The sequence below is a fragment of the Anoplophora glabripennis genome, unplaced genomic scaffold (assembly GCF_000390285.2).
Source record: "Anoplophora glabripennis isolate ALB-LARVAE unplaced genomic scaffold, Agla_2.0 scaffold724, whole genome shotgun sequence".
In the NCBI taxonomy this organism is placed as follows: Eukaryota; Metazoa; Arthropoda; class Insecta; order Coleoptera; family Cerambycidae; genus Anoplophora; species Anoplophora glabripennis.
The window spans coordinates 204053-231206 of NW_019416800.1; the positions used below are offsets into that span (position 1 = coordinate 204053).

At 31.8% G+C, this 27154-nt stretch overlaps 1 protein-coding gene across 1 annotated transcript; it reads right to left on the reverse strand.

Moving 5' to 3' along the window:
* On the reverse strand, nt 1-27127 carry LOC108913420 (protein kinase C). Its single transcript, XM_018718967.2, has 10 exons — nt 26649-27127; nt 22604-22664; nt 20414-20570; nt 17409-17440; nt 16579-16649; nt 13318-13552; nt 13101-13262; nt 9849-10411; nt 8962-9288; nt 1-5582 (listed from the first exon to the last, which is right to left on the reverse strand). Exons 1-10 carry the CDS (start codon nt 26985-26987, stop codon nt 5418-5420), a joined length of 2112 nt encoding a protein of 703 aa, XP_018574483.1. The 5' UTR covers nt 26988-27127; the 3' UTR covers nt 1-5417.
* Between the last annotated feature and the right edge of the window lie 27 nt (nt 27128-27154).

Consider the following 27154-nt stretch of genomic DNA (forward strand, 5'->3'; position numbering starts at 1 on the left):
ATACATTAAATATTTATTATTTATATTTTAGTACACCATCAGAGAAATAGGTACACCATATACAACACATTGCTACTACAAATATGATATAAACAATATAACAATGCTAAGTCATCGAGTGAGGTTAAGAAACGTAGGTGCAAAACAGCCAGCTGAAATGGGATATGGTTTGGCACAACACTGTTTGAAAGCAGATGTAACGAAATATCATATTTCTGGACTAACTCAACCAGAAATAATATATAGTATAGTAGAAATATGTGGACTTAAATGTGAATGACTAGTAGAGCAAAACCTTGTATGTATTGTTTATAGAAAATAAATTTATTGGGTTATCTAACATGACAAAAAAAAAAAGTAAATCAAATTTAGAAAGAGAAATTTATCAAAATAAGGAGTTATAGAAATAACACATTTAACACTAATACGATAATTATTTAATAAATTATTGGAAAATGTACGACTAATTTAGGAAACATACAAATTGATCACGTTTTATTGAAAACTGACTAGTGTGTATAATGTGTAAAATCTGCATCTGTAGTACCAAGTTTTTACATCCCTTCAAGATAAAACATGTAACTGAATTGAAAAAAATATTTTCAAAGCGAATAACAACAAAATTTAATCTTATCCCATGACGCAAGGCTGAAGAACAGATAAAACTAACCCTGTATATATATTACAGTTCTACTCACGTTCTACTATACTATATAAGTGAGTTTAATGTAAGCTTTAATTAAACTAAAGCCTATTTAAAAACTATATGCTCGGGTGATGGTTTAAACCGTATCTCTGATAATCTTCCGGATTTTTAACAGCTTAGTGCTAACACAGACCTGTGATATAGAGATCTAAACATTTACTAATTATAGCGGGTTAATTTCCTTTTACTTACTACTCTAAGCTGACATTAATAAATATCTAAAACATTACATAATTATTTTCAACAATATATACATTTCTCTGAAATGTATCTGAATGTTTTTTTTACTAAATAGCTCTCAATATGGCAGATCTTTAAAAGTTAAAACACAAAAAACATGCGCACCTCATAAATACCTTTACATCCAAAAAATATTCATACTTTTTAATGTGCCGCACACGTAACAGTAACATTCGCTCAATATGAACAATGCATTTAAAGAAGTAAAAAAAAAACAAAAATCTAAGGACTTCTTCAAAAACACCTATAAATTATTACATAAACTATATATTATAAATAAACGTACAATACACACATTAAAAATGAATAAATAAAATCTTTGGTAACTGTAAACAACCTACATAAGCTTTATTTTTAATGAAGTAATGCACACTTCCCTAATAAATTTAATTTATCTCGTCATTAATTGTAATTTCCCACAATATCACAATAGTGTAACTAGAAAGCAACATATTGTAGGCTTATACAGAGACATGTTCTACTAATAAACAGGATGGAAACTCTTACATGTTTCTAAAGTTAAATTTTTTCATATTTGTTACAATGTCCGTTCATCAGATTTCTTACACCATTAGACAGTTATAAATAAGTACATCAAGCCGTTATCCCCAGATTCCTCAGACAAAAATAATGGGAACTCTCTTACACCGTTTTTCATTTATGTTATGTTATCTTGATATTGAGTTTAAAAATTATAATTAAAAAGTTAATTAATTGATTATTCGTAATTTAAAAAAGTCAAAACCATCGTGTTCTAAGATATTTAGTTGAACATTTGCATGGACTGGAATACTGGAAAATCAAAGCACAAATCGAAAAAAAGGAAATTGAAGTACTAACAGTCAAGCGACTTTTTTTACGCAAGCTTATGGTTCAAATGTACGTGGCTGCTGGAAAAGTTTCTGCAATCCACCAAGTCCAGTGGCACCAACATTCTGTCAGTGTGATATTTGAAAAATTTAACGTTTCTGACCTAAAAATCAGTTGACAGTTTGTACCCAGTGAAGTAGTTTTCTGTGCACAGTGTTTTAAAAGAAACTATTCAGTGTAGAAATGGAACTTTCACATGAAAATTTTCGGGCAATGATTTACTAAGATTACAGATGTAATCTTACTCCGAAACAATGCATCAATCGACTGTATTTGGCTTTTGGGGATGAAGCACCATCAAATAGGACAGTGTATAATTGGTTTGGCGAATTCCATTGTGGACGCACCTATCTTAGTGACGAATTTCGTGAAGGTCGTCCATCCACGTCTGTTGTTGCCACTAATGTTGATGCGGTGTGTGGAATGACTGAGCGGAATCGGCATGTGACATACCGCGAAATTCAGGCATCCTTGGGCATTGACATGAAAGCAATACACGTGAATTTGCATGATCACTTGAACATACGAAAACTGTGCAGTCGTTGGATCCCACACAATTTGACCAACGCTCAAAAAGAGACTCGTGTTGCACAGAATGCTCAAGAAATTCAACCGAGGCCGGTCAAATCTGATCTACAATATCGTTACTGTCGATGAAACTTGGATTTATTCGTACGAGCCCCAAAGCAAACAACAATCCACCGTTTGGGTGTTTCAAAATGAGATGAAACCAATAAAAGTCGTTCGTTCACGCAGTGTTGCCAAGAAAATGATTGCCTGCTTCTTTGGTTATACCTGACATGTCGCATCCGTGGTTTTAGAGGACCGAAGGACTGTAACTGCGGATTGGTATAAAACAATTTGTTTGCCAGAAGTCATCAATGAAGTTCCTAGAACAAACCGAAATCGGAGCATTATTCTTCATCATGACAACGCCAGCTCCCACTCAGCACATCGAATCGTTGAGTTTTTGTCTAATCAAAACGTCGAAGTCATGACGAATTGTCCTTATTCACCAGATTTGGCACCAAATGACTTCTTCTCATTCCCGTATATCAAACGGACGATGGGTGGTGAGCGATTTATGTCGCCTTAATCAGCTGTTGACGCCTTCCGAACACTAGTTTCAGAACTTACAGTCGCAGAGTGGAAAGCTTGCTTCACCAATTGGTTCGAGCGTATGCAACAGTGTATTAATCTCAAAGGCGAATACTTTGAAAAACAATAAAGTTATTTTTAAAAATCTACATGTGTTTTTACTTATCGTTTGCAGAAACTTTTCCAGCAGCCTATGTATTGTTTTAGAACATGTTTTCTTTGTATTTTTTCACCATTGGTTTATGAGTCAGTCAAATTAGTCCTGTGATTTAAGATTTTTGGAATACTTTTTCGTTTATCTGTCTTTAGCACAAAGTATGAGGTTTCGGTTTGATAATTGTGACGATAAATGTTATAAATCTTCTTATCTGACCCACTTTCATTAGCAGCACCTAAGTGTTCATTCGTGGAGATGGTAGATATTTTAATTTTTTATTTTTAATTATTAGAATATAGCTAATTAAAAATCTCGATTTTAAATTAGATTAAGTAAATTAAGAGTCCGTTTAATCAAAATCAATAAATAAAAATAAATAAATTTTTTTTATGAATATTGAACTTGAGGTATATAATCTACACAAAAATATTACCAATCATGTATCGAACGAAGTTGCAGGATCTAGAAAACCAGGCTAAATAAAAATTTCTCAACAAAAAATTATAGAAATTGAATTATAACCTGTAAGTACTGGAAAATGTCACTTTTTAAAATAAAAAAAAATTATTGTATCAGATTATAAAAAAAAATGTTGCAAATACATGTACACTCTTATATTAATTTTTTATTCCATAAATTTCGTTCAAATTGTTTTCATCACAGAAATATAAGCCCAGAAATCATCCCTTAAAAATGGTATGGATCCTATACTTCATTATCAAAATTTTTATCACAAGACGTCAAAGACAACTACCCTATTTCCTCTGTTCATGCCTCAATTTTCTTATTCAAAATTATACAAAACAAGTGCTGTTACCAGATACAAATCTACGCAAAATGTTGATTTAATATCTTAAAGGACAATGAATTAATAAAAATTATTTTTTAAATTTGAACTTTATCACCCCTTGGATCTGGAGGCGCCTAAATAAAAAATGTTACGAGTCATATTTTCGTCCAAAGAATTTGTGGTTAACAGTGTGACATACTCTTTTGTAACGCTCTGTATATTTTTTGATAAACAGCTTATTGAAAGAATTGCTTTAAATGATAAAAATATTTTAAAAGAAAATAACTAAATATTTTGTACAATGTAGATATATCTCTGAATAAGTAACGTTTTACTTAATGTTCAATAGAAAAGACATACACATGAAAAAGAGAATTTTGGAAAAAAATTTAAATAAATTTGTATGGAAAACATATGCAAAAGGACAATTCGAAATCCTTCAATTACCGCGTCCTTGCTAAAACATTTCAAACGATCTGATCGTAGGACTCGTGTGTACATCTTAAAAATATAAAATTAATTAATTATAAGTGACCTGCAACCACTTCTTCAATATATACATAGGCCTTCATGACTAGAGTAACGGGTGATTTCATTAAACTACTTTTTATCTATATTTGGAGAAATCACAGTAACCTAAAATATGCCAAGTTCCACATGTGCCTTTATCTATAATCTTAAATACCTAAAGCGTTTAGGTTTAATCTACGTTAACATTCATTTAAAATGTGCAAATGGCAATCACGGAACCGGCTACGTTCTGTTAAAGAATTAAAATATACAACATATCCGAAATTACTGCTGGGCTGGCTAAAACTACCTAGAACTTTGCCAAATGGTCTGCCTAAAATATTATTTAAACTATTATGTTTTGAGGAAATAATTAAGATAGTTATGAATCATACGTTATGATTTTGGCAGATAAGTTAACGTGGAAATGAACAATAAATGCTACGTTTTTATTTGGAAATTGGCAAGATTGAAAATAATAAAGTATAAAATAAGATGCTACAAACTGTAACGTCTTCATAATTTCAAATATTCTATAAATTCCATCAAAACTGGTACCAAACAATATATTACAAATTGAAGCAAATGAACGGTAACATCTTTAGTAACGATGGAAAATTCTTAAATACTCAAGTATACCGTGTAATTCAAAAAAATCCAGCCCTCAACAAAACGTACAAAGTTCAAATAATGATTAAAATTTTTAATTTACTCGTACCGTTTCAATTTTTTAAGTATACAAACAACAATAATTGTGGTAATGAATCCCGTTATTTGAGCTACTTATTGATAAATAAGTAACTGAGAAATGCTTCTGTAAAATAAATCATCTCTCGCAGAATTACACCTAATATAAATAAACTCTGTATATAATATATAACATTATTCTTGAGTAATGACGTTTCTTTTTTTTTACAAAAATTAAAGCTTCAAGCTTGTGCTTACCCGAGTCAATTTGAACTTAGAAATAAGATAAACTGCAAACTGATTCTGTTAATTTTTAAAACTTCGAAGTTCTTCATGAGGATATTCCAGGGGCAATTGTTTTATTCGGCTATGAATCTTGATGGATTGTAGTCTCTATTGATAATTGTGAAACCTCGGAACTCGTCTTGGTTGATTGATTGCAGCACTTCATTACTTACAGGTGTTAATACTGGCTCCTCTCTGGTAAATTCAGCATCGAAATTAGCTACATCCTTTCTGCTTTTCTGTAATATCAGTTATTAATTTAGTTTCATCGGTATTCCAGTTTGATCATTACCACCTAAATAAAATTTTGACAGCTATTACAAGATTAAAGACATAATCGGACACTTCACGACTAATAACAATAACACTCAATTACTACAATTTTTCAACTCTAGATTAACACCGAAAACATAAGAGACTTATATGTGCGCAAGGATGACAGTTAAGAAACAACTAATTTTAATTCAAGACACTATTAATCGCTGTTTTACTATCACCTTTACAGTTTACACTCTCTGTATCAAACCGTATACAGGGTGATTCACAACTTAGTCCAAAAAAATTTGGGAATGGATGTGGCATGAGAAATGGAGTCAATTTCGTAAAAATTTTTTTTGTAAAATCCTGTTTCCGAAAAAAAAATTATTGAAGTTGTACTACTTTCAGACATTACATCGCTGGACAACTGTAGTCTCTAGCGTCATTCGCAATACGCGTGAGAGTCATGTGGCCTCAGCGACTCCCAATACAATCGTCATTGCGGTAGTGTTTACAATAGCTTTTTAGTACCTAGTGTCAAAAATGGTTTGTGTGTATAACAACTCGGAGTTGATGGATATCATTTTAATTCATGGTGAAGCAAAACAACATTAGTGTTATGGTGAAACATTTGTGTTATGGTGAAGAAGCAGGACAACATTTGTGTTAGTTCGTAGAAACTTAGTAAGACAGGACCAAAAGTGTTTACACATCGGTGGACAAAATTTTGAACAGTTGTTGTAACATCAGGTATGTCAAATTATTTTATTAATTAAAACCACAAATTAACTTTATTAATTAATAATAACAATAGCAGCAATAAAATAGCTGTTATAAAATTCTATTTATTCCTTTCCTTACGAAATTCTTTCAAATTTTTGTCCTTTTTTATCACACTCTGCCGCCATGCCGGTCGCAGTGGACCAGTCTCCAGCGCCGTGCAGAAGTGTATTTTTAAATCATTTTCGAACTGACCTTATTAATTATTCCTTTACAAAATTGTATTTGTAAGACTCCCCTGTACATCCAGTATTTTTTTTTTTGATAAGTTCTGAATCACCCTGTATAAATCTTTGGCTATTGTACTGACACTGTTAGTACACTTTTCTCTATGGAATGCAACCTAATGAGGTTGAAAGAAAAATGCCTAATATATTTTGGTATTAAGGGGAGAAACCACATTAGGAGGTTGAAAAAATTGGATGCTGCGTAAATTGTTAGTCTACTAACTATTCAAAGATATGCTGCCAAAATTACAAAACCAAATTCCTATTCGTTTCGAATTTATGAGCCTAAAACCGAACGCCCATTGGACCAGCGCTCAGGCATACAGCAGATAGGGCGGAGCGCTTGTTAAGGTAATCTAGTCACTTATTAAGCAAGAAAAGAACACATGCAAGCTCAGAATGACGCCTATAAGGAAGGACTGTTATATGATACTGGAATCACTGACTGATTGATAGGCACTCTATATTATTGATAACTTTCTCAAATTTGTAGTTTTAAGAAATCTTCAAATGCGTTTTTCTCCAAACAACATTTTTTTGATTCACGGGAACTCTAGGTCAAAAAGTTATGAACCGATCGTTATGAAAATTGAAAGTGTGTTTCTTTATGAAATTACAAAGAACATGAACTAACAATTGAGATGATATCATAATTGTAAGGGTGTTTTTTATTCAAAATAAATGAGAAAAAATGATGAAAATTGAAAAAAAAAATTTTTCAAACAGGTGTGAAAACTTCAATTTTCATCATTTTTACCCTCAATGAGGTTCATATTCTTAGAAAACATGTTAATAATGCAGAAAAACAACCATTTTGCTCTCAGATCAAAATTGTGACCACGTTTCCCATGAACAACCAACTCGGACGATGATAACTCCGTCATTTTCAACAAAAATGATTTGAAAAATTTTGTACATATAGTTCAAAATATTGATAAAATAATGTCAAAGTTTCATCGAATTCTAAACAATTTGTCCCATTAAAAAAAATCATGACAAACGCCTGAAAATGCTAATGTGGTTTCCCCTTTAATAACAGATATTAGGCTAAATAATAACAGGCGGAAATAATTGACGTCACCACTAAGTTAGATTTAAATATGCCAGGGGTACTCAAACAATGACATATTATTAAAAAATATTTATTTTCTGCTACTTCTACACAATTTTTACCAAGGTAAATTTTTAGCAATTGGGGCCTTTTATCAAGACCTATCTCCTGTTCCGATTTATATTCCGTTTTTAAGTTATGTCAGTGATTGATAAGAAATAAAATTTGGCACACTAGAACCGTTTTAAGATTGCCATTACGTCACGAGAGTGTCCTAATATCAAAGAGAGTCGTTACAGACATGAATTCATTATTGCACCAAAAAGAGATACAATGATGGTATAAATGTCTTCATAGTCTCAATTTATCACAGATAATCATTCCAATATTTTATGTGTATTAGAGTGATAGAAAATGGTGGACATTTGACTACTGCAGTTAAAATAAAACAGAACTGACAGTCAGATTAAAAATTTGACGGTTGTTTTGATCGCGTCTTCGTACTAACTGTTGTTTATACCGGGTGTCCAAAAAGTCTGGAAACACCTGAATAATTTCCCATTTTCCCATTTATTTTTTTAAAATGTTAAGGTCCTTCTGGTAGTAACTTTTGACAAGGAATTCAATGGTGGCCTTAGATTTGACCTTGACGATGACCTTGAAGGTGATTTCAAGGTCACCTCCATTTTTTTAAATGGAGACCCCCTTTATCGAGGTCAGCAACGAAAGAGCGGGAAATTTTACGTCCAAAAACCCTAAGATCATAAATCAGACTTGACCTTGAAGGTAATTCAAGTTATTTAAATTTGAGGGCCGGATATCTCTGAAGGACGCAGTTGATGAAAATAGTACAAAGCTCACTTTACTTATTTTGTTTAATTGCAATTAGTGGTGACCTCAAACTCGACCTTCTTGGTGTCCTTCAAGGTCATTTCAAGGTCAAAAATTTTTATTTACTGAATATCTCATGTGATGTCGGCAATCAAAAGAGCGGAAGTTTTCATACTTTTACTTTTAGCGTTATCCAGGAACAACGACGTGGACGTAGTAATTTCTGTTCCCTTTGGGGTATTTTATTATCATGAGTCCCCTTGCCTCTCACATTTGAGGTGCTTCATTATTGTGAGTCCCCTTGCCTCTCACGTTGGGGTGCCTGATTATCGTGAGTCCCCTTGCCTCTCACGTTTAGGGTGCTTCATTATCGTGAGAGGCAAGGAGACTCACAAAGTATTGAAACTTTATAATCTAAGTGGTAATGATTTGACGCAGTGTGACTATATTCAAACTGAAATTATTACTTACAATTCTAGGCCTAAAAGGTGGCTTGACTCGACGTTGCTCCAAAGCCGCCCAATCCATCTCTTTAAAAAAGGGATGCAACTGAATGGCAGCTTCCGTTCCATGGGCAGCCACACATCCTAACCGCCTACTAGGATTTTTCGTCATAAAGCCTTTTAATATGCTAACGGCATCTTTACTTAACCACACGGGATATAATACATCATCGTGCAGTATAGATTCAAATAAATCCTCCTCATTGTCTGCCTCGAAGGGAGGCTGACCTGCCATCATTTCATACATTAGCACACCTAGGGCCCACCAATCCACGCTTGCACCGTATTCCAATTCCTAAAAGAAGAATTTTTAATGACAAAATAGTAAGTCTTCAAGTCTACTATGGAATCACATTGTTTATTTAAATCAATGGGTCTTAACCTGTAGTCCGTGGACTTCTGGGGGGTTCGTTAACTAATTAAGAAAATGCACTCTCGTATGCCAGAGTGTAACTTATTGTTTATCTTTCCAAAATTTACGTTTGGTGTGCAATTTCGAATTAATATTTCAAACCCGTTTAAATTGGGACTTATATCTAAGTAAGTACCTAACTGAGAGTCAGCAAGAATAAAAAAATATTGAAAGGAGGTCCGTGGTAAACAAAAGGTTAAGAACCACTGGTTTAAATGATACATTAAATTATTTTTTCAAGGTCAACTTGGGATAATCTATTCATGATCAAGAAACAAGTTCTCAAAATTATTTAAACATGTTTTTCGGAAGAAAATTTCACACCGAAATTGCAAAAATAAAAAAATTTAATTTGCAATTTTAAAGTCGAATCATTGGAAATGAGAAGAAAGTTTTGCCATCCCCAAGAGAACATTTGTGACCAATGGTTTTTGGCTATTTACCTGCAAAATTTCGGGTGCAATGTAATCCGGTGTGCCACAAAATGTAGACGTAGTGATACCATCCAGGATCCCCTCCTTGCACATACCAAAATCGGCGAGTTTGCAATGGCCCTCGGCATCTAACAATATGTTGTCTAATTTAAGATCCCTATAAATAACTCCGTGCCGGTGCAGGAATTGCAAAGCTAATGTAACTTCCGCCGCATAGAATCTAGCTCGTGGTTCGTCAAATTTCTTGGCACGTTGTATTTGGAACATCAAGTCGCCACCGTTCACGTATTCCATCACGAAATACAATCTGTCCCTAGTCTGAAAGCAAGAATGTAGAGCAGTTAAGAATGGGTGGTTGGCAGCTAGTGCTAAAATGCGTTTCTCTGTCATGGTGCAGTCTACGTCATCATCCTGAATGATGACATCCTTCTTCAGAACTTTGACGGCATACACTTCATCAGTGTTCTTTTTCTCGGCTAGCATGACTTTACCAAAACTTCCCTTGCCGAGAACTTTTATGAAATTGAAATCATTCAGTCCGATAGTGTTTCTGCTAATGGCCCCATCTCCACCTGAAAAATAACAGTTAGTAGGACTTACATAAAAGAAACTCGTTAAAAATGTATTTAGAGTACACAATTTTTGGGCAATGATTGTATTTATTATTTTTTAGAAGAGACGTTTTATCCAACAATACGTAGAATATCTACGGAGTCTTCATAAATGATTACAAGCCACACAACCAGTAATTTTGTTTGGAACAGTAATTTTATTTCCTTCATGTTGGCAATTTAATTTCGGTAAAATTAAAACAATAAGATGAAGATTACATTAAAACACAGCATTGTTTCAACCAATATGCGATTGCATTATCTCGAGCGTAGGCGTAACGGTTTGTCACTGTTCACTGTAAACGAATCATTAATAATAATGGTAATGCCAAGATTTAGGGATTTTTCATTACGAGTACCTGTCGTGCAATTTTGGGTTGCCTAAGTTCGAGGGTCATGTGACTTGTAAACATTTATAAACGTTCTGTATCACTAAATATACAGGTCTGGTCATATTTTTATTTCCGATACAAAATTAGTAAATTATATAAATATTTCACCAGTCTCCTCTAATAATTCTGACTCCGCCTCCATATCATTTGAATAACTTTATGCTATCGATATAAGGGAATAAAAAATGCCATAAGAAGTGCGCAAAGCTTGCGGTTCTAAGCTCTCCTTGACTATTGGTTTATTGTCTCTGTCTTGCATTAAGAATTTGGGAACTACGTACGTCTAAGAATACGTACATACGGAAGATAGAATACTGGACAATAATTACGTTTTTGATTTATTGCGATGACATAAAGAGTATAAGCCACGGCCTGGAATTGACAGCAGTGTTGCCATACGTACAGTAATTACCCTATTTGTACGATATTTTTTTACAAGAATGATAGAGGTTTTGAGACCACACTAAAGCATTCCAACTTTATAATTCTTAAGCAAAATAATGAATTATTTTCAAATGCTTATTAAATAAAGCTTATTATTAATTAATAAGGTGTTCAAACAAAGCACCTGCTTGAGCTTCACAATACTCTAACCTGTCGTAAAATTCTTGACAAACATTTGACAAAATTTCAGGAGTAACTGATACTAAAATATTTCTAATTTTAAGCTGTAATTTGTCCAAATTTGCGACTCTTCCATGTCGATGTTTATAGAGAAGTTGCGTTAAATGACCTCATAAAAAGAAGTCGGAGGGTGTCAGATCTGGAAATCGAGGAGGTCAAGGTATGATACCTCTTGTGGAAAAAAGCCTTTCAGGAAAAGTTTGTTCCAAATTATCTTGAACTGGCCTTGCGTTGTGTTCAGGATATCCGTCTTGCTGAAACCAAATTTCCTCAAAATTTACATCCAAGTTTCGTACCGCTGGTACAACACTATTTTGTAATAAATGCAAATATCTCTCAGCATTTAAGTTACCATCAATAAAAAAGGGACTCACAATATTATCGCCTAAAATGCCAGCCCAAACATTTACCTTTTGAAGATACTGCGTTCTTAATGGTATACTTAAATGCGTTTTCGCGGGACCAATATTGGACCACTGAAGAATTATGACAGCTAAGTTTGGGAAAAAGGTGATTTGTCTGTAAATAAAATTTGCCTAGCAAATTCATTATTTTCATCTATTTTTTCCCTAATGGATTCACAAAATTCCATATGCCTTATTTGATCACCAGGAATAATTCCTTGAGAAGTTTGCATTTTATAGGCTTTGTAACCATTCTTTTTTTAAGATGCGCCAAACTGTACGACTTGGAATGTCGTTCTTTGGAAATTTGGGAGGAATAACGCGGCTCACTTACTTCCACAAAAGCACAGACATTAACCTCTTTTTCTCTCCTTGCTTCAGGAATTTGACAAGGTTCCTGATTGCTACATTTCGTACACCGATTAACACATCCACACTCCTCAAACTTATGAAAAATATTCAAAACAGTTCCAGCAGTGGGGACTGGTCCGTCGGGGTATGAAAATATAAATCGACCAATTACTTCCTCTGCACTTTCGGCACGACAATACCATTTAATAATATTAATTTTTTGTTAGACACTGTACACCATTTTTTTTTGTAATATTCCGTATACTTCTTATCAAAGGTTTGAGTGGAATAATAATAAAAATAAAATTAAACAAACAGCAAAGCGCTTTAGGTATTCGGTCAGTTCACAAAAAATGCAACGGGGCACGTGCGCTCCCACAGTCAACCAATTACGAGAGTCCGAGTCGCAGCCTCAATGATATATGTCATGTCCGACCCCTTCCACCCAAAGTTGATAGGGGAGATGCGTGTAATTTACTGTCTATGCGAAAGAATTACCTGGGCAGACCGGTATATTAACACATTAACTTTTATATTTGACAAAACAATTTCAGTGACTTTTGATACGAGTTTCATTATTTTTTTAACTTTTTTATAGTATTGGTGCTTAAATTCTGTTGTTGACTGAATGTTTGATAAAAATATTGGGTGCTATCGTCAGAAGCCGACGATTTTTATGATTTTAGCTTAATCCTAGTCCACATATGTCCTATACATTTCTATCAAATATGTTTGCAACATTTACAGAGAATCAAAAGCTTCCAAGGATGGCTGAATCACAATTAAAAAAAAAGTATGGGGTTTTTCGCTAAATTCTGAAGTAATTAAGAACAGCAGCAACAATGAATGTGTTAACTAATAATAACTCAAACCACTAACCATTATTTTGCAGTTTTTCTTCTACCATTTTTGATAGATCCTCTCCTGTACTATCTGCTCCGGCATTTGAATTCTCAGAAGACCCCTCAGCCTGTCCTCCATTTCCACCAGAACCAGATAACAACTTACTTCTTCTCGGAGTCTGTTTGTCAGGTGATACACCTTAAAAAAAAAACAGTTGCACTTCCGCCTCCCTTTACGTAGTAAACTAATTCACCTATTGCAGTAAGAATTTCGGCCATCTGCTTGGTATTGATGCCACAGTTATTCGCAACATTTTTCTGGCAACGTTTATGTATATTTAGTGAACAGACCTCACACTGCAGCCCCTGCCTTATCAGTCCATATAACAGTGATCCACAATGATCACAAAATGTAAAACGTTTGTAGTTGTGTACTACAAATCGATGTGGTATGTTAACATTAAAGCCAGTATTCTGGTGTTGAGTTGACTGGAACAGTTATTACATTCGTTATACTACATATAGTTGTAAGTTCATTTAAAAATTCTTGAGAGTTGAATGGTCTAAATGAGATCTAATAAAAAACAGTGTAGCACTGTATCTAACATAAGTTTCAAATGTACTAGCACCTCCCGTTTAAAAACAAATAATTTGTGACCTCTACTGAGTTGGAAAATTGCTCACCATAATTTTTTTGTCGCTTCACTCAGCCTCCAACTTTGTCTGAGAACAGTATAACCCTTAACGTTCATGATGCTTATACTATTTTTTGCACAATCGCAATAAATGAAACCGAAGTTATACATATGTATTTATTTTTTTATGTAATGTCAAAAATGACTTTTCTGAATAAATTTGTGAAGCTGGTTTTTTTGAAATCTATTTATGTTTATTGTTGTCACGGCTTTTGTAATTGACGAAACTGACAATTCTAAATCGAAAAACATGTAATTTCTGTAAGTAATTGTACAAACTGCACATTTAATTTCAACATCAATAAATAGATTTAAAATACATCTTTCTTTTAAATCAATTAAATTTTAAACTGAATTTTAGAAAGCCCATTCCAAATCAATGCGATGTTAAAAATGTCTATTTTGACAATAGTACAACGGTAAGGAAATTACTTACCGTTTTGTTAACCTTTGCAACCAGTCAGCGCGACCTACTGTCGTAAAAACAAACATGGTAAGTGAACAAAAAAAGCTTGATCGTGCAAAATAGTATATTAAGCATTAAGAACGGTAAGGGTAATTTACCGTTCGAAGACAATTGTTTTGAGAACGGTATAACTCTTAACGTTCGTGACTGGTCAACCCTCGTTCTGCAATACTTTTCTGTTCCTCTTGTCTTAACAGCTAACTATCTTCGCTTTCCAATGCTTAATGTCTGCTGCCAACACCTCGCTACTCCCTGATTCAGTCTGGTACTAGTCTTGCTATTCTGCGCCCTGATTCTTCTTCCTTTTTCTGTTTTTCTACGACANTATTACCAGTACCTCTTTCCATAAAAATATTTGTCACAATCGGTATAAGCTCGCCCGCAAAAATTCGACTTACCAATTGCAATAACCCAGTCACTAATGAGCATGTTTGCGAATATATACGGTTTGAGCAGCCTGATCCAATTTAACTATTCATGTGAATTAATACGTCTAGAGCAGTTTGAGCCCTATAAATTTTTAGCGAATATATACGTCTGGACCAGTGAAAGGGTTAAATCAATTAAATTTTCTAGAATTCTAGAAAACTCATTCCAAATCAATGGCGATGTTAAAAATGCCTATTTTGACAACTCCAATATCTATGTAAAAGAGTTCAAGTGGTTGACATGTCCAAAATGGTTTAATAAGACGAAACGATACCATAAAAGTTTCACGTGTGGTTTAGTTCTTTTAAATTTTACTTACAATAGAACTTCAAAGACAAATGTCTTTATCCTTGATGTACATATGCATATACAGGGTGTAACTTTGAGTGGGGGTCATATTCATACAGTGACTACTTTTGAGCTTTAGAAACATGTATTAATAGTTTATTTTATCAAATTTCGTTGTAAAAACTTTATATTTTTTTAAACCTTTTTTTTTAAATAATTTTCCTACCATGCTGCTGGACAAACTAGTGTAATCCTCAAACAACAGCGCGTATTGGTGACAGCGCAGCACATGCACAATTGAAAACTGGGCTATGAATTGTTGTCAAATCTTATAATTTAAAGGAAAGAATTATTAAAAAGCAACTTTTACATCACCAGCCGAGAGGTACTGCTCTTTGGGATAATCCATCTGCATCTGATATCGTCCCCTTGCAGCAGAATCGTTTTCTCCCAACAAAAAGTAGGCCCTAATCATATCAACACTTTCTTGAGTCGTATATGATTTTTCATGCAAAAACTTAAAACGAAAACACAAAAATACACTGTACCGTCACTAAACACTGAAATAAATAACTTTATAACACCACACAAAGGTACTATACGAACACCTTATCACGAAATGATAAAGTCGAATACTAAAATAAAAAGGTAACAGATGATATACTCGGACAATTCCGCTTTGCCGGCAGGGAGACTATCCTCCGTTATCCACCCTTTGTAAGTAAGTTTTAGATTTAAAATATTCGCGTTTTAATTTTCTTGTTATTTTATTTACTTTGGATTAATTTATTAATTACATATATCTACCATCACTTCCAATAGTAAATATTTAATAAATCATGTAAAACTTTTTTTTTTTCAGAAATAATTTTTTTTTTTAAAGATCGTCCCTCAACCACAGTGACATCAAAAAAATATGGTGACTTTAAAATAACAAGTCCCTAGGTTATACAAAAACAATCTGTTTTCCTAAATATTTTTCCATAACTTCGCACGATGTATGTAGTTGATATAAAAGCAACTGGTAACGCAACTTCATATGTAAATTCCGGGAGTTTATGCCGTTACAGGCACACGTACTATTGCCTGTAAAAAATTGACTAGGCCCTAAGGAAAATACGTCCCTGGATACTGACTACCTGTCTACCACACCAATGCTGATTGTAGTGAATCGCTTGTAAATCATTTTTAAAGAACATTACATTGACACAAGACATACCAATGTGGTTCTGTTATTACTTGCAATTTCTTAAATGCCTCAAAATAACAAAAAAAAATTAATTTGACATCTCGTATCTGAGTTAAGGAGCGATTTATGACCTATGTTCAACTTTTTTGTTCAAAATCAAATTTTCTATCCCTAAAATTAGTATGTTTAAGGAAACACACATCTCTTTCATACGTATTTGTTGTGAAGACGCACATTTGACGTTTGAGTACATTTGCAGTATATTAATTTACATGAAATAAACACTTCAGCGTAAGGATGTATATCCTCAAAGATCATTCAACTCTGAAGCATTTTTAGATGGACTATTATAGTAAGATATAAGATAGAAAAAATATTAAAAACAGATAACAAAATGTAAAAAATTTCAAATGGAGCAATTTTTTTGGTAGTAAGAACTAAGACTCACCTCATCCTGCATACCAGGACATTTTGTAACGACTATATGGTGACACCTCTTGTGTACCACGCACGCGCAAACTGTAATGAATTTGAGTTAGAACAAAAGAAATTATAAAACATTGAATAATTCTAACCTAACATCTAACACCGATTAAATAATGAGTAAGATAAGAAAATCCTTCACAGCATATTAAAAGAAGCAATTTTATATACACTATTTACAAACAAAGAAGCATTTTCAAACCTTATTTATGAGCAGTGTAATTAAAAATGTAAAATAAAAGAAAAATTTAAGGAACTTACAAAAAAACTAAAAAGCTATAGACAGCCATGCCAGTGGTGCTGCAAATGAAAAAATATATAAATCAATTAGGGCGGTAGTTTAGGCCGAAACCCCATACATGCAGTGAACAAAAAACCATAACCATATTTTATCTCATAATAAGTTATAATATAAGGAACATCAAAATAACCTTCCCGTTCAACTAAAACAAAGAATCTGAAAACAATCTGAAATTAACAAGTTTTACATACATATGATTTATTTATCCATTTTCTGAAAAAATAAAAAATGGCAAGACTTTTAAGTTCATTACAAATTTTTCATTTCAAAAATGTGTTAAGAATTTAAAACAATTTATAGATGACTGCAGCGTTACATTTGGAAAGAAATATATACAGGTATAAAATTTAATGAAATCACAAAATTACCTATAAGGGTTCGATACTTAGAGAAATCTTATTTTGACATAAATATTTAGAAAAAACAAATATAGTAAAAGCTAAGCTGGTAAAATATACATCGAAACATCGATCATGCTTGAGACAAAATCATACCTTGACATTGATAGCCTTGCTTGCCCAAACCCCTGAAAACAAAACCACCGTTATGAAGTTAGTGCCATCTAATGTGCATTTCTTTATAAAAAAATCAAACAAAGGGTATTAACAGTCACTATCTACACCTAGATTATTCTTCATTTATGTAAAAATTGATAAGTTTACAGAAAAATTAAAGCTGATATAATTAAAAGCACATATACTGAAAAGGTGGTTTAAGAATAATTACTGTTATGAGAAGAGAATAAAATTAAGCCACTATCAGTTGCACCTGGTTTCTTTTAAAAGAAAATAAGCTGTATGTTAAAGTCCAATCAACTCTAGGGACGAGTGCAGAAAAACACACCAGTATGGCAGTAATATCTTCGAGATAAAAAAAATACATTTAGAATATAAGATACGATTATTGAGCAGGATGTCTGCTGCGGCGAGTAGTGATGTCAATATTGTAAGCACATCTCAATTACCCATTAATTTATGAGACCCGAAGTACCGGGTACCGAGACTTAACCTCTGCAGAGAGCTTTGGAATTGTGATAGACAGATATTTGTAAACTACCATCCCGTGTCTCATACCCAGTGTCAGAATATTGGATCCCCACAAATTATAGAACAATCCTTGCGAACAGTCAATAATGGCCAGGATACACACTTTGTACTTCATACAAAGTAACAGGTACTAATTTAAAAAATACTAAATAACCTAAATATGCCTGTAACGTACCTGTATTTATATTTGGTAATTTTAAGGAACTTTTCAGAATTTTCATGTTTTTCACATTTTTATATCAATTTGAAATTATAGAGGGTTAAACAAAAATTGCTTGTAAAACTACAAAATATATTTAAGAATAAAAATTAGTGAAGAAATTATTACAATTCGCTGTAATCGTAACTACTTATTACGTTACAATAAATTAGCTAATGTACTGGCTAAATTTCAGACCAACTTTCCTAAATATTTAAAATGAACATTGTCAAAATTGTATAATGTAACTAAATTTGATACTATCAAGTCAGTCAGTAAAAAATCACTAAAATTGATCAATAAATTAGAATCTTCTATAAATAGGAAACCGATATCTAAGGAACCATATGACAGCCCGTAGAAATCAATTAGGTACTTGTATAGACCCCATACACGATTATATGCACCACCTATACCACAGTTTGTGCAAATTTATTGAAAATAGGCATGTCTCTGTCGGCATTTTCTTCTATTTGCCTCAATTTGTTTACTAATTTCTCATAGCCTGCATTTTTTAAATTAAAATTTTTATAAAGTTCACTTTTAACTTTCCATAGTTCGAGTAAATCATGATACATCTGTATAAATTCTCGCCAACATTCTTTATTTCCATGGAGCCTATAAGATACATAATTTACAATAATTCGCCTTCAAACTAGTCGTTGACTAACTTAACCTCCATATGCATGATAACGGCAATGCCACGGTTCTCGACGTAGCGTATTACTTGAAATTCGTAGGTGTGACATATTACATATATTTCAAGCTTAGGCATCCAAACAAACAGAATGATCGAATGTGAGCAAACGAACGCTGAGCCCAGCGCTCCAACCAAGTGCAACGTTGACAAATCTAAAGGCTCACTACTTTAGTCACTAGCGAATCTTCAGAAACTCTCATTTGACTTTAGAAGTACCCGATAAACCTCCTTAAGGTAATTTTGACATAATGTAATCAATAATACACTATATAATTTTCTCAAAAACTAATATTCCGGGGATTCTTTACAAGAATAACCTTTTTATGCAACAGGTTCTGCTGAATTTAAATTTTTCAAGAAAAATAAGAAACTGGCTCGTTAAAAAATGTAAGGAGAAATAATTCATATTGCCTCTTAGTAAGTACCAAAATTTATATTAAAAGTAGTTCCAGAGATAAAAAATAAAAACCTACAGTACAAAAACATCTGTTATTTTAGTAATGCATTTTCAATGTGTTTTATATAACCTTCTTACATGAAAATTTACAATGTGAAGATTTTGATATTACGGACCACTTTTGAGTCAATTAATTATTATTAATTCAGATACATAATTAAATTCAAACGCAATAAAGACATTAAGTAATAACAAATTATTTAGAATAGGTTGGACTACAGTTTAATTCAAGAAGTCATTCCCTATTTTTGTTGGGCAGCCCATAAAATATTCAAAAGTTCAAGGAAGAGAGTTATTATTTCTTGAACTGTGAACATGCTGATGTTTGTGATTTGAGAATCAGGATCCATAACCCTGGTTAAGACACTTATCTCTAATTAGTAGTGCTGGAAATCCTATTAGAATAATTCAAATATTTGAATTATTACTATCTATAAATTCAAATAAATGCAAATGTAAATAATCTAATAATATAACTATTCCAATTATTCGAATAATAATAATAATAATAATAATAATAATAATAATAATAATAATAATAATAATAATTTTTATTGTCCTTATCAAATACCAACACAAAAGTATAAATAATGGTGTAGGACTAGCCAATAAAAACATTTTAAAACCTTAAATATTCATCTACACTATAAAATGAATTAATCCAATAATTAGAATATTCGTTTATTCAATTTCCATTATTCGAATAATGTGAATTATTTGAATTATGTAAACTATTCGAATAATTCGAACGTTCGAATAAATATTTATATAACTATTCAAATACAAAATTTTAAAAATTTCTCAGCATTACTAATTAGTATTTTAAATCTATAGTATCTGTATCTCTTTCAAGAAGTTTCCTTCCTAATTTTACTCCATTACATTATTCATTCTGGACACAGGACATATTAACAAAATTCTTATCATAAATTAGTCATAATAGTAATAAACTATTTCAACCCAAAATAAACAATGCATTTTTCTTAATTAAGGCAAGTGCAATTAGAAAACTAAACACAGCAGACAGAAACAAACGAGTTAGTCACAGTATTCCCTCTCAACAGATTTGTTGACCAAAAAATATGTAGAAGACTTACCAAATGAAATCTCTGCAGTGTGAACAAAATGTTGGTTGGCGCAGAAAAGTCGCCATAAATTTATGATCGTTAACTTGATGGACTCTCCTCCTCATAGCACCGCGTCTTCTATTGAAGCCCTGACGCTCTTTAAATTCTCTCGGTTTCGCTCCATATTCTACAAATTTTAATTATACAATAGAGGATATCAAGAAAATGGTGGATAATCTCTCGAATTTCAGTAGATCTCATGACAATCATGTCACAAGTTTGTTTTTTTTCTCCCAGCTTTCTGTTATCTGCTCGAAAGCTGAATGCTAAAAATGGATTTATTGTTATAACTTTATTCTTTTTCATTAAATCTGATTAACTTTTGGATAAAGCCATTTTTTGTATTTATTTCTACTAATGTATTAAATTTACTGACGACTACATTGGAGTCTGGAGGCAGAACACTATTCTTAATGAAATATACGTTTTTTAAGATTAATGAAGACTCCATTTTTTTTAGTATAAACCAAACATTAAAATATCCTGAAAAAAAAAATCGAGGTTTAAATTTGGTAATCAAGGCCGACAATTTAAGCCAACAATTTTTTTTAGACCAAGTAATCTTAATCTCTTAATTAATTTGATATTTGATACACATCTGTTTTGCTATATATACGGCCAACTGTTTTCAAGTATTTGTTACTACTAAGATGATAGAAATGAAAAGATATCTTTATCATTAAACGCGTTTATCTTACGAACAATTTAAATAAATCTGGAAATGTAAGTCTTATAAACGGCAATAGAAATTACAAAAAATTTAACAATTTTTGTGAGGTAGTGACTGTCAAGACTGCTCTGCTCCTTGACCTCCAAAATAGTTATTGGTAAATTGAATACATTAATCGAAATAACTTTAAATAAGACAGTTTTTACCCACATTTAATGAAAATGATGATAAATCTATTACCAACACCCAATTTCAAGAGCCAATAACTGTGGGGTGTGCAAGGAGAAAAAAATTTACATAAACTTGCGCATACATGTATGTCATAACACCACTAATAAATTTTTATTTTTAACTATTACTTTATAATACAAAACCATAGGCAAATGTGACCATTTTTTTATTGTAAAAAAATCGGGAGGTAAGTACTATTAATACTATTATCTCTTAGACGATTCTTATTCAGAGTGATTTGAACCAACTAGACCAATTTTGGTTTTTCAGTTGAGCTTAAAACAAATATTTTTTGGGGTACTCTGTAACAAATCATGTAAATGATGTTGAAAAAAGACCTGGGAACTTTAGAAAACCTGTAGTTATGTTAAAAACATTTACTATGAATGAATATCTAACAACTTATTCCTAAATCATGTAAAACAGTGACATAGGCAACGCTATGGGATATAAACACACATGTTATCATCTGCAAGACTATAGTGGTATGACGATGTGCGGTCATAGCAGCTGGTTGCTGGTTGTATCTTTAGTCTCCATCTGCATGTGAACCCTCTACTAGGTTTGTACTCTAAGACTCCCGTGGTCTATTTCTATACAAAAATCCCTATTAGTATTTTTCCAATTTTGCATCAATAAAATGGTCACAGTTGTTTTGAACTATAAAATGTATTAATAAATAAAAAAGTTACAAGAGTGGCTGCTTCTTAGGTTACACAAACTATAGAAAGATTTAGTATTCGCATCTTTTATGGCCAGTTTCAAAATTAATTATTTAAAAAAAGTTTAATTGCAAAAAATAATTATTCTGAAGCCAGTTTATAAGTTTTTCCATTCACTTCAACCATGTATCAATAATTATCTCTGAACTACATCTAATAAATACACATATCATATGTGATAGAAACAGCAATGAAAAAAGTTTATAAATTCTCTATTCTTACATAATAAACAATTTATTTAACCGTATTCATTTTCTCACAAAACATGATATCTAAAATGTTGGGAAGTTAATTAGATTTTAATTTAAAGAATAAAATAAACAGTAAAACGTAAAATTATTCTCCAGAAAACAAAGTACCAAACAGTCATTTTTTACAATTAATAGTGAAAACATTTTTTTTTTAAATAGACACAAGTAACTAACTTAATAACTTGGCTAGTTATGAGTATCAAATTAACAAAAAAAAATCTAATGAGATATCTCTTATTTAATTACTATTTTTATACCTAAACACTACTCAAATAGGTACACATACCATTCGATGTTAATTTCAGATCTATTCTTATATGTAGTCTACCCTTGGGTTCCAGATTGACCTACAAAAGAACGATAACTAAATAAAATTGTCTAATAAAAATATTTTTTTAATTATTCAGCCTAGTGTTGAATTTATTTTTTATTCAATTATAAATATAATTCATATTTATAATTTCAGGTAAGTATCTCATTTCATATACATATATTACGAGGTACATTATCAATTGAGATGTTATCTAAACGCTAGTAAAAGTTTACCACATCCTGAAGTAGTACCATAAAGTTAATGATATTTAATTTGTTTCTGTGAACAATAATCCTTAATAAAAAGTTGTAATGTTTTCTTTTAAAGTTAATTAAACTATTCACTTTTTTAATGAAAACAATTTTTATGAGAATTAGCAATCAGTTATTAAGAATATTTGTCATTGTTATAAATAAAAAAAAATTGTTATAACTACATAGTTTTTATCGGTTTTTATGATACTTATGCCATTGTTGTTTACGATTAATTTTATATTAATGCACCATTACACATAAAATTTTCAATTTATTTTAGAATTTATGCAACAAAATAAAATAAAAATAAAATAGTCATATTTCACTTACTAGTTTTTGTAACAGTTGGTAATAGAACATATTATTCGAGGTACTTATTGTTATATTTTTTGATAGGACGTATCACACTTAGTTCTTGTTTGAAAATCGTGTAAGTAGTAGCAAAATAATGCTGTCTATTTGCAAATTTCCATTAGTTGGCAAATTATAAAAAATAGTAGGTAAGTATACAGGGTGTCCGGCGAGGTATCAGGTAAATAATGGATAATCTTTTAACCGTGGATGAGGGACCCTAAGGTTTTCAGTTATTTCGGGTTTTTTTTTGAAATTTCCGCCATGTTACTTTATTGGTCACTACGACCACAAGAGAACATATTATCTTTCAGTTATTTTGTTTAATATTCTTGAATTGTGTTATTATCAGATGCTTGTCAGAATTTTTAACTAGCAATAGTTCTTGTTTAAAAAAATCTTAAACTTAAATTTTACGTTAGTCAGCAAAGGTACAAATGAAAGCTGCGAAGGGCATTCATAAGAAGGTGCAGAGCCTGCATCAGGGAAGGCGGCAGACAATTTAAACATTTACTGTAATTTTTAAATAAAATTAAATAATAGCTACTTTGTACTAAGACAAAAGTCAACTTTCTGAACGACCTTAGGGTCCTCCATCCATGGTTAAAAGGTTATTCATATACACCGGACACCCGATATACAAACATAGAATTCTGATTCTGATGTATATTGAAAAGGGAATATTTAAAAAAATATATTCATATGAAAAAATTATAATTTTTAAAAGTTCTATCACAATTTCTCAACAAGTTCCTCTAAGGCACAAGTTTCTTTTTGACTAAGTCGCGGAACACCCAGAGAGATTGTGGGGAACCCCAGGGTTCCACGAAACACAGTTTAAATACCGGTGTTCTAAGGCATTCCCCAGCATTACCGTCTGCAAATTATATTCCTTATAATGTACGTCCTGGACTATTTTTCTACCCAAAATTATATAATATGCATAATTTTCTAAATCATGCTTTCTATCATTCTCCCTTATTATAAACAAATTTGATATAAAAAAATAACAAAAGGCTTTGATTTTGGAATGATTCATTTGAATCTAAAACATACATTGTACCTAGTTATTTTTATTTTTAAATGAGATCAGTGAATACCACATGACAGCTAAATTCAATGTTTTCTGAGTGAGCAATATTGATTTTGTTTTTTTATGTTATACTTGAAGAGGAATCACATACAAATATATTACAGTATTTGTCACTTGATTTGTAAAGTAGTAATTAAGAAATCAACACTAGAAAAAATCACATTGAATCAATCAATCAAGTGAGTCCTTTAAATTTCTATTGATGAATTTTCAATGCAACTAGCTCTTATCATCTCATTAACGTAATTGCACTATCGATACGACAATAAGGTGTTTGACTATCATCCAGAAGGCAAATGCAGTGGGAAATGAATTCCGGTAAATAGGTCTAATAATGTTTTTAGAGCTGGTGTCTCTACGGATTTTAAGAATAGTAAAGTTGTTTACTGGACATTGCACTTAATGGTGACTTTTAGGTATAAGTATCTCTAAATATAATTTTCATGTTAAAGAGTAGTTTATAGGATTTTAAGAAGACCCTTCCTTTATATGACTTTAAAGTAACATTGACATTCTGGTGACTATAACTCAAAACAATGAGGCATTTATGGTCTTATTCTTCACACAAATCCTAATTATCGGTTACAATAACTTTAGTATTAATATTTGTCACTGTCTGTGTTAAAATTGGAAATGTAGAAAAGTTCTATTGCATCATCTTCAATAAATTAATGATCTTCTGGGCTTATGTGGTTATTTCTTTTTATAAATAATGAGAAATAGGTCAAATAATTGCTAAACCCGAGACTAATTCTTTTTTAATTTGTATACTAATAGTACAGGTGTTCATTTTTTTATTTATGTAATAATTGTAAAATTCATAAAACATTTTCATCATAACCGCGGGGATTGCACACACCAAACTTTACAGCTACAGAACTACCCAAAGTAAGAAGTAAAATTAATATCAATATAGGTCAGTAAATGTTTAGTTTCCAAGATAGAGGGTGCTCAAATTTAAAAAAATACATATTGAACTAAGTATCTCTAAAGATGTTTGATGTAGACAGACGAAATTTGAGCTAATAGTTAGTTTACTCAGTATATGTTCTTTTGCAAGACAAATACTGTAATATGGAATAAAACTTATTTTAAATTCAAAAAATTCAAAAATTGAAACAACTAATTTTTCAGAAAAAGTAAGATATCTTTTTTATTAAATATCCTAACATGAGGAATTTAATTCACTTAAGTAATCAATTTTTAAAATAATCAGTAGAAATTCTGGGGTTCCTATTACCTTCCTGTATTTCCACCACTAGTTGACATATTTGTTGACCAATTTAATGGATCTTTAATTTGGTAAATTTGTAACCCAAATTTTATCTGCCCTCATCAAATGTCTTCAGAGATATTTGAATAAATACGACTTTTTTTTAAACCTGAAAACCCTATATCTTGGAAACTAAGCAGTTCTCATCCATGTTTATAGGATTTTTTTCCTATTTTGAGGGATTCTATCAAGTAAAGTTTGGTTTGTACAATTTGAAAAACTCTGTATTTGCTATGGCAACAAAAACTGAAAAGTCCAAAACAATCAATTATTAAACAATGAAAAATATGAGCCCTCCCTATCTGACAACCTTTAAAACTTGTATTTTACAAAATATATATTCCCAATAACTAAATAAAATAAAAACCTAAAACCTAAATCTTCACTTTCTACTCCTTAATATGCCTTAAAAAATGAATCCAGTTGTTACATTATAACTTAAAATTTAACTAAAATATCTTCATACTTTTTAGAATCCAAACTTTAGTTAACTCATGATTATAACTATAACTCAAAACTTAATTTATCATAAACATTTGATATGAAATTAGAAATTTTAATATTTCGACTTCTACTTTGCTAAACTTACATTTACATTTCACTTTATAAAAATGAATAATATGTACCTACTTATTATAATACTGAAAACAAAATTTTATTTTTTGAGGCTGATACAAGTAAGCTTTAATTTAAAAGATCGAAAACGTTTAATACATAATAAAAGTTTTAATAGTGACTTCTTAAGACAACAAAAAAAAAACAAAACATACAATTTCGTTAAGATTGTATTCGAGAGATTTGTAAAAAAATATTTGTTACATTATGTATTAGTTTTGAGTAAAAACATTAGAAAATATGTACATAATAGCATATTATCTAGCATGTATTTGTATTTAATAACATGTGTAAAATGGTAAACAATAAAAATGAGCATTCCGATTCCTATTGTCCCAGTGGTGACTAACAGTTTGTATAAGGGTAGTGAAGACCACTCAGGCTGTCCCATACTCAAAATTTCTGAAAAATACTAACTTTATTCTGACTTACCCAAAAATCAGCTTCATCTTTTTCTCTGTTCATAAGATCCTCGAAAGGAATGCTAACGTTCGCGACGAATTCGTCTGGCGGTATAGCGGCGTCATGAAATACCGTCAGAGTGAGTGTCTTCGCATTCTCTACCTGGTGCTCAAAATATTCATTCCAAACAGGATTAAAGGTCTTCTGCTTGGTGGTGGATTGAGCGACATGGGTGTCATCCACGTCGATGGTAACATAGGGGTCCAGAGGCTGCTCCTCCGCCTTCCCAAAAGTGTGGCGCTTGGAGCAGTCCGTCGGCCTAAGCCACTGGGCCTCGCATATTTTCACGCGAATAGTCCCTGTGAACATGGCACTGATCCACTTTACACCTCACCTTCGAGAATGGATTTATTTTCTCCACCACCGTCACTATAACACTTAACAACTACATAGGGAGGAACGAAATATTACCCGACAAAATACAGCTCGATTGACAGCCATGAAGGACGGCTGGTCTCGATTTTGCTCTCGACTTC